Source organism: Seriola lalandi, unplaced genomic scaffold, assembly GCF_002814215.2.
Source record: "Seriola lalandi dorsalis isolate HSWRI2012SDOR001 ecotype SW California unplaced genomic scaffold, Sedor1 jcf7180002054599, whole genome shotgun sequence".
Lineage (NCBI taxonomy): Eukaryota > Metazoa > Chordata > Actinopteri > Carangiformes > Carangidae > Seriola > Seriola lalandi.
This window is the reverse complement of record NW_019525152.1, coordinates 467,111-475,869: the sequence shown is the minus strand read 5'-3', so window position 1 is coordinate 475,869 and position 8,759 is coordinate 467,111. Positions and strand designations below refer to the sequence as shown.

General features: G+C 41.4%; 1 protein-coding gene across 1 annotated transcript in view; it reads left to right on the top strand.

Moving 5' to 3' along the window:
* nrip2 (nuclear receptor interacting protein 2) overlaps nt 1-7,388 on the top strand; it is a 27,400-nt gene extending 20,012 nt beyond the window's left edge. The window contains exons 3-6 of the mRNA XM_023419404.2: nt 21-103; nt 756-862; nt 3,337-3,389; nt 4,542-7,388. Coding sequence (XP_023275172.1) covers nt 21-103; nt 756-862; nt 3,337-3,389; nt 4,542-4,658 — 360 coding nt within the window. The 3' untranslated portion in view covers nt 4,659-7,388. The remainder of the gene's footprint in view (nt 1-20; nt 104-755; nt 863-3,336; nt 3,390-4,541) is intronic.
* Nucleotides 7,389-8,759: the final 1,371 nt, after the last annotated feature.

Genomic DNA, 8,759 nt, shown 5'->3' with positions numbered 1-8,759 from the left:
CCCCCCTGTCTCCCCCACAGTGCTGCGAGACTGAAGTCAAGGCATCCATTAACACCGGCAGCCAACATAACCACATCTCCTCCTCCTGCTGCCAGAGGCTGGGGTAAGAAACACCTTATTTTAAGTAGCAAACACACTCACAGCACATATATCACCTGCTCTCTTTTCATACTTTTAAGTATTTTAGACAATCAAAAGCATGAAAAAAAAAGACTAAAAATAACTGAAGGAGAAGTATAAAGACAGAATGATAGGAACAGAAAGTAAAGACAATTCAATAGAAAAAGAAATGGATAGAAAAAATAAGCTGTAAGGAGAGGTTTAATGATGACAGTCTATAAGCTGCTAAGACGGGTTTTTTCTAGAACCAGATCCTTAAAGACCTGACATCACATCACCTTCATCTTTAAGAAGAGACATTAAAATGCCAAATAAAGCCCAGTCTTTAGATCTGTGTCTGTGCAGTGTGAAAAGGATGTGACATTTTGTTCTCATCTTGATTTCACATCAGCTCTAAAAAAGGTAAAAGGCTAAACAGTAAAAGCTGCTATAACCGGTGCAATCTTTGTCTTCAAAGTCCTGGCTAATAAATCCCCCACTGCACAAACTTTCAATTGACATTTTAATATGAAAAAATAAGAATAAAGAGGGAATGTATTTATGGGAGACACTGAGGGGGATTTACATTTGTGTTTTAACTATTGAAGTGTTTTCTTTTTTTTGGTGACCATATTGGTCTCTCTGTGTATGAATAGATTGGTGCCCAGTCAGGACAGTTCACCATGTGGCGTGAGCGGCTCAGTGACGGATCTGCAGCTGCAGCTGGGCAGACAGACGGTCCAGTGTTCAGCCTATGTTAAAGGTAAGGACATCAGACCACGCAACAGGGATCACGAAGGGAAATGTCGCCAAAGTGCTGGAGAAATTACAATTCTGACCGGATGAGAGCACTAAATGAGAAGTTAAGACATTAATGTCCGTAATGGAAATCCATCCAATAAGACATTTAACACAAAACCAAGGAAAAAGTCAAGACAACACTAAGTCAGTAGATTTTGTGCCAATCCATCTGGTCAATATTTCCCTCTGTAAGTGAAAACTTCGACCTGCAGTTGGCGCTAAATTAAAAGTCAGAGGATTATCAAAGTCATGAGGATTTATCTTCTGGGCGCCGTGAATATTTCTACCAAATTTCATGGGGATCCATCATATAGTTTGTGTGAGACACGAATCTAAACCGCATGGTAGAGCCAGACCGATATTTGATATGTGTTTTTACCTTAGTGGTCACTGCTGTTCACGAACGTTGAAGGGGGATTTTCCGCTGTAAAAAGACACCGGCGAGGAACATAAATGCAGCAGCGACTCTAGCAGAAAAAATAGTCTGCGTTCACCTGCTGTGCTCTTTTCTGTTACAGGAGATTTTGAGTTGGATATGTGCTCGTGTCGGTGCTTAACATTCAGTCGGTGCGCCCTACGCTCGTCCTCTTAAAGCTTCTGAGCAGAAATGAGCTTCTAGTGAAAGGACAGCCAGGTCAACAACAGTGTCATGGCAACATCAAGCAATATTTTCAGTCAAATAAATGTCTGTTTTTGCTGGTTTTTGCCACATTTTTTTTTGCTACTACTACTACTTATCTACTACTTGCACTCCTGCATGGGAAAAGCAGAGTTTATTTTTGTCAGGAAAAGGGATTGCTCTCCTTTTAAGGACACTTTCCTTCAACTGACTGATATGGTCTGACTTGAATTTGAGGCTCACTGGTGTTTGGGTTTCTGGTTTTCTTCATGTGTCAGAAATATCACTTCCTGTATCCCCCCATCCCCAGGGAAGGCTAACAATAAAGAGTTAGATATGCGTCTGAATACCAGTTTTATTATCGTGAGACATCGTCATCACCGTGACGACCACAGATTTCAGTAAGAACCATGAACCCAGCACAGTGATAGTGGTAGGGGGGAGGTAGTGGGAAGTGCTAGTCAGGGCCAGACTGGAATAATAATTCAGGCAGGGAATCTAACATCAGCGATTCACAAGAGATCCTGTTGTTGTTGTTGTTGTTGTTGTTGTTGTTGAGATATTTTCTCTGCTAATGCCAGTAACACGTCGTTCAGTTTAATAGTAGAAGTGTCCTCAGTTGCAAGAGTTTGCCAGTTATACTTCCATCATTACGGCTACAGAAATATTTGTTTGTCTGGCATCTGCTCAGAGCTCTGACTTCTGTTGATCCTCACAAAGTAACTGGAGGTACTTCAGTCTTACAGAAGAGTCTTTATTTTCATCTCCAACAGAAGTATTTCAATAAAGTTGGATGAATATCGTTATAATACTGTTTGCCGTGACGTAGGGTTGGGGTTAGGGGGTTTAGGAGTTAGGGTTACGGAAGACTGACAGTGTATTTTTTAAAGAAATAGCTCTACATTATTTGTTTTTCTTGCTGAGAGTGAGATGAGAAGATCGATGCCGCTGTGACATCCGGCCTGTAAATATGAAGCTGCAGCCAGGAGACGTTTGTCCATTGAAGAAAGCTGCAAGAGACTAAGTCGGCTCTTAACTGCGACGCGTTTGTACTCGCATCCGCTGCCGGAAGCGATAATCCAATTAACGTGTGCAATCTAAACGAATAAACAGCACAGTTAATATGCACCATTTTGGCTCCTACAAATAGCTTAGCTTAGCATAAAGACTGTCAACAAACTCTGGTTAATATATGCGTTAAACAAACCAGATAAAATGTGTTGATTAGTGAAGCTTTAAAAGGTGCAGATATGTGGATTTGTTACCGTTGGACACATCCAGGCTCTTTCCCCATGTTTATAGTTTTTATACTGGCATGCAATCGTTATATAAGAGTGATATCCATCTTCTCATCTAATCCTATAAAATTAAAAACATTAAATCAAAGAATTACTATTGTGCCATCACATCGTCAAAAATGCCCTTCTCCAAAGATTCATCCTGGTGGCTGTTACGAGAACAATCAGTGCAACCTGAGATACAAAGAACAAGACCTCACACTATTATTCATCTTGTAGTTTCTGACTGGACCTTCTCCTCAGCAATAAATAATGACTGTGATTCAGCGCCTGACTCTTTCATGGACATTACACTCTCACTCACAGCCACCCTCACAAGCTCGTGTGCTTATCGGCGCTCATTAATATAAGAGGGAATAATTTAGTTGTGTGGATGATTTAACCCGGATCGAGGTTAATGTATGCACGTTCAGATGAGGAGGAATGGGAATCGGACTGGTTTTCCTAAAGCAGTTATAAAATTCAGTTTATTTCTCTCCTTTTCCTCTGCCCTTATCTTTCCTGGTTTTGCACTTGCAGAGGATGAGGCGTTTGAGCTGTGCCTGGGTCTTCAGACTCTGTTGGAACTCAAAGTAAGTTTCTCATTTGCTTTGCTAATATTTTGTCAGATGCTTTCTCGGGCAGCTTCTCTTCAAATGATCACGTGGCTTTAAATGAGCGAAAGGGAAGGAGGAGAAAATGAAATGCACAAGCACAAATTCTTAGAAGGAGGTGTAGTGTATGTGGTGCTATCTGAGGGGGAAAGGCTGAGCAGTGTTATTTTCGATCTGCTGCCCGCTGTGCAGGTAAAACCCAGATAAGGACGAAGTGAGGACATCCTGTGATGTGAAATTTTGAATTTGCACATTTGAGAAATGCAATTTAAATCCCATGAAAAAGACTATCTGGCCATCTGGAGGCAGCGCTCTCACTTATTCCAGTGTTACTAATGCTAATTAGAGTGAGACTGGAGGGTGTGAAATAAACCTGAGCTCTAATTTTGTAAATTAGGCTTCAAGGTATTTTGTAACGTAAGATGAACATTTTCCCTCCTATACTTAGTTTACACAGTAAAATTTCATAAACATCATTGTAATGGATTATAATCAATGCCATACACCGTGATAGAGTTTATTGACATGTTGTTTAACACAGGGAATGGAGCATAATTATTGTTCATTTCTTCTGGCTGACTGCTAAAAGATATTAGAACTATATTAATATAGTCGTAAATCATTGTGTTAAGTAATTCTATTTATGCAGCAAGATAATTAATTTGGATATAAAACATTATTTTGGATCAAGCATTTTCATTTCATAGTGTAAAGTTGTATTTTACATTTTAAAGTTTGTCAGAGGAATGTAAATAATTAACAACTTTGAATGTTTCATTTGTTATTATTTGCAACTTAAAGCTGCTTCAGTGGAAATGATCATATTAACATTTGATCACATGACTTCCTCTACGTGAAAGCACAGATTCAGGCAGATCTAAGAAGTATGCGGGTGTGACGATTAGGCTGCAGGTGCAAAAAACAATTATCATTACTTAATGTTGGCTATTTCTGATTAATTGGTTAATTGTTTGGTTTATAAAATGCCAGAAAAAAAGGTTAAAGTTGCCCAAGGTGACGTCTAAAAAGCTAAAGAGTTTGTTTCATTGTTATTAATAAGAAAATATGTATGTAAGGTTGGGAAGCTGTAATTAATTATTCAGTGCAGTAATTATGTGTGTCGTCTCACAGTGCTGCTTGGACCTGAGCAGTCGCGTCCTGAAGCTGCAGGGCTGCGGCGAGGAGCTGCCCTTCCTGAACCCTTCGACCGACAGCCAGTGCCACCATGACACCAACGAGAACCTGTGAGCCCGACGCGACGCGACGGCGGCGGCGATCGTTTTCCTCTAATCCCGACCGGCTGCAGCAAAGTGGCGTGATGCCGTTTGTGTCTGGACCATCCGATCACAATGTCTCACACTGCCAGAACATGGACGAGCATTCGCCACCGTCGTTCTTGAGTTTACATCATTGTGTTTGTAGAATTAAGACATTCACCATGATTATCTCTTATATTAAATTAGTCTACTTTACAGAGCGGATGATTACCAGTTACGAGACAATCCGATCTCTGAGAGTCTAATCATTCTTTATGATTATATTGTATATTCAAACCACTTCCTCTGTTGAGCTGCCTGGGTGCACTGACGCTCTCCGAAAGGGAAAACCGTTATATAATTATAGGAAGTGGACATTAGTGGAATATTTTGTGATTTGGCTGTAATTGTAAAACTAAATCATTTCAGTTTAGATGTTGTTAAAGGATTAGTTTAATATTTCGGGAGATTTGCTTGTTTATTTTCTTGACGAAAGTTAAATGAAGTCGGTACCACCTTCATGTGCGAGGTGAATGTGAAGCTACAGCCAGCGGCCAGTTAGCTTAGCTTAGCATGAAGACGGGACACGGGTTAAACGGATCGCCTGGTGCTGTCCAGCACCTCTAAAGCTCGCTGATGAACGTGTTATATCTTGTTTGTTTAATCTGTACAATCTGTAAAAGTGCCAACTTGTGGTTTTACAGAACAGGAAGTCACTGCTCCAGGCAGAGAAACAGTCCTGCAAAGTAAGGCCTATAAAACCGCAACTTGACATTTTTCCATTTCAGTGTTTCTCCTGATTAAAACGGTGGTTCCTAAAGCTTTTTTTTTTTTTTTTTTGGTCTGACATACTCCCACAGCCCAATCAGATGAGCAAGTACGCCTTCATCAACAACAACAATCATCACGTTCTAAATGTCATTTAACACTGACAAGCAGCGACAATGTTTTTCATACAATTGAACTAATGTTTAGGTCAGTTTGAAGTAACAGAAGCTGGAAATTTCTACCTAAGTTCTACCTAACAATTTCAACACCTTAAACTGTTTATCCATTACATTTAGTTAGTTTAGCCACTCTGCGGTCTTACCACTTAACCACCAGCAACAGCTGAAGTATTCCCCCCCCCCTCCACGGTACAAACACTCCTCGTATGGAGTCACAATAAAACGAGACATAAAGCCGTGTCCCAGTTGAGGGGCCGCATCCCTCGGTGGCTACAAAGGACTTGCGTAGACAGCGAAGGCCGATCCGAAATGAGACGGTCCGGTCGCGCCGCTTGAGACGCAACCCGTCTTCAAATGCAGCCTCTGAATGATGCGGCCGCTGAATCAGGACTCAGCTGTAATAAGTGAGATTGTAGTGTATTGTGTTACCGTTGGGTAACTGTTGCTGGCTGTAACATCATATTCACCAGACATTTGTGAAAGTGGTATCAATCTTCTCGACATCAACATACACGAATGTGAATAAGCGAATTTTTCCCGAAATGTCAAACGTCATTTCCTTTAATAATCAGCATAACGGTACTCAGGATGCCTTTGCTAGTGTGTTCAAAGGAAATTCCTCAGAAGTCAGCTTGTGTAATTAGGTGTGGATCAGGCTACCTCCTTAAGAAACAAGGACCGGTTCTCATCTAGAATTTTAAAAAGAGTTTCTGAGGTACTTATATTCAGCTTTGTGGAGCCCCTTTTAGCTCTTTCTTTCCTTATCAAAGAGACTGATGTGGTTACATTTTCCGGGAGCACACGCACACGTCTGTCGGACTGAATCGCAGTAGTTCCCCATAAATCCCCTCCAATAAAAATAGACTTCAGGTCAGCCAGCCAAACATATTTGAGTCAGACTCAGCGACAGGAATATCAAAACATTCCATCTGCATGACTTTGTAAAGTTCTGCCTTTGTATAAGTCTGCATGTTTGTGTACTAGTCTGATTGTGTCACGTTGAAAGTCTGAAGGGGCTGGATGTGTGTGTGTGTGTGTGTGCTTTTTCGTGTGCATGTATGTGTGTTAGGAGTCGAAGCAGGGTTTTTCTGCCTTGTCACGGCTTCGGTTTCACGTGTGTGTGTGTGTGTGGGGAGGGGTGGGGATGGGGGGGGTGGGGGGAGTCCTATCTTCCCCCAAACCGGTCCACCGAGCTCTGGTCAGAAGAAGCTGCCAAAAGCCGACCCCAGCTGCCTTCCCTCTCTGCCTCTTTCAAGGAGATTTTAATCACTCGGCTGAGGCTGCACTCTGTGCCAAGGCCCCTCTTCAAGCTCATCTCCCTCTTTATTCAGAGGACCGGTCTTCTTTTATGTATTTACCACCTTTTTTTTGGGCTGACGTTATTATCCATGTTGACACCTCATGTTTTGCTGATCTGCCCGTCGCGAGAGAAAACGATAAGAACTCCCCACACTACAGTGCCACCTTTCTCTCTCGTCTCTCTTGTGTTTTCATTTCGCGGAGAATCAAGAGCTGCCTCAGATGTGCTTACCGAAGGCCATCATGCTCCGCTTTAATGACACCTGAGCCGTGCTTCTGACTGTGCTACGAGTATCCATCTGACCTCTTCATGGAGGTTGTCCACATGTAGATTGGCAATGTTTGTTTCTCTTTGATGTACTAGTGACCTTCCTACGCCGTGTGAGAGGAATCGATGTATGACAGAAGTTTATTTTTGGTGTTTCTCTTCTTCTGAACAGTATTTTCTCTGCCTAATAAAATATGTATTCTGGCTAGCTCCGTTTGTATTCGTACTTTTGATATTACCTCACACAGCATGGAGGAGTCATTGGCCCTTTTTTGTAAATGTAGACCGACATTATGTAAAATGGCAGCCATTTAAAATCACTAATCTCCGTCTGGTCTGAATAATGTGACTCAGCAGGGAGGGCTCGACTAGAGAGAAGGCAGCCAGAGCAGCCGCTTTTTTAGTTTTATTGGACCTCACATTGATTCCCAGGGTCTGTACGAGCAAAAATTCGCCTGTTTGTGCCCTTCACTGGTATCCTGCTATATAAAGAATCGTGTCATGTCAGAGCAAAGAAAGCAGATGTTCCCACAGAACCAGGGGGCTTCGACAATTGACCTTTGTGACCATTGAAGATTCCCCTCTGACTGAAGTGCCCTCCTCAATCCCATGGATGGAGGACAGTCCCAATCAAGTGTCAGAGCAAGTCGCATGTCAAGTTTTAAGTCCTGAAGGGAGAGTCCAAGTCAAGTCTCAGGTCTCCACAAAGCAAACTGCAAGTCAAGATGAAAGTCTTTCATGTCTCTGAATCATGACCAGCATGATGAAGCATTTGTACATTTCACTTTCTGCTTTCCTTCCATGCACAGGACTAATAACTGAATACTGAATAACTGTTTTAAAGGAGCTATTTGTAAGTTTTGCTATTGCTACATAGCCAATGTTAGCATTAACAGCTGTTTACGTACCAGTTTTGCCCGAGCGCTTCGGCCATTGTTGCGTGTACAAGACAAGAGGTTATAATACGTCCTCTGAGCAGCGCTACCTCTTCAGAGCAGATTCGACGCTACAGTGACTCGGTATCGGAAAGTGAGAAGGTGGGCCTGGATTAGCTGGTTAGCATGCTAACTTCAGTAGAAAAACAAGTGGGTTGTTTTCCATTTCTTCTAGACATGAAAGTAAACAGCTGTTAATGCTAACATTGACTTTATAGTAATGGAAAAACCTACATAAAGCTCCTTTAATAATCAATTCATTTATCAAGCAAAAATGCCAAACATGCAGAAATATGAGGCTTTGTTGGGTTTCTCAGTTTTATATTATTAATAAGAAAAATAATCAACAGAATAACAGATTTCTTTTTGCAGTGGCCCCAGTTCAAAACAAAGTCTGCTTATTGCTGTCTTCGAAAATCTAAATTTAACATGTTCAAATGTGAGACTTGAGTGAAAATACAAAAAAGTTTGAATCGCGTCTTCAGGTTCATAAATTACATGTAAAGTCTCAAGTCTGATTCAAATCCAAAGTCTCCCTCTATGCTGTATGCTCTATTACTGCGACCAGTACAGAAAAATCAATATTAAACAGCAGAACTAATGAGGCCAGATGGCAAACCCAGAGGTGTTCAGCTAATGAAAAA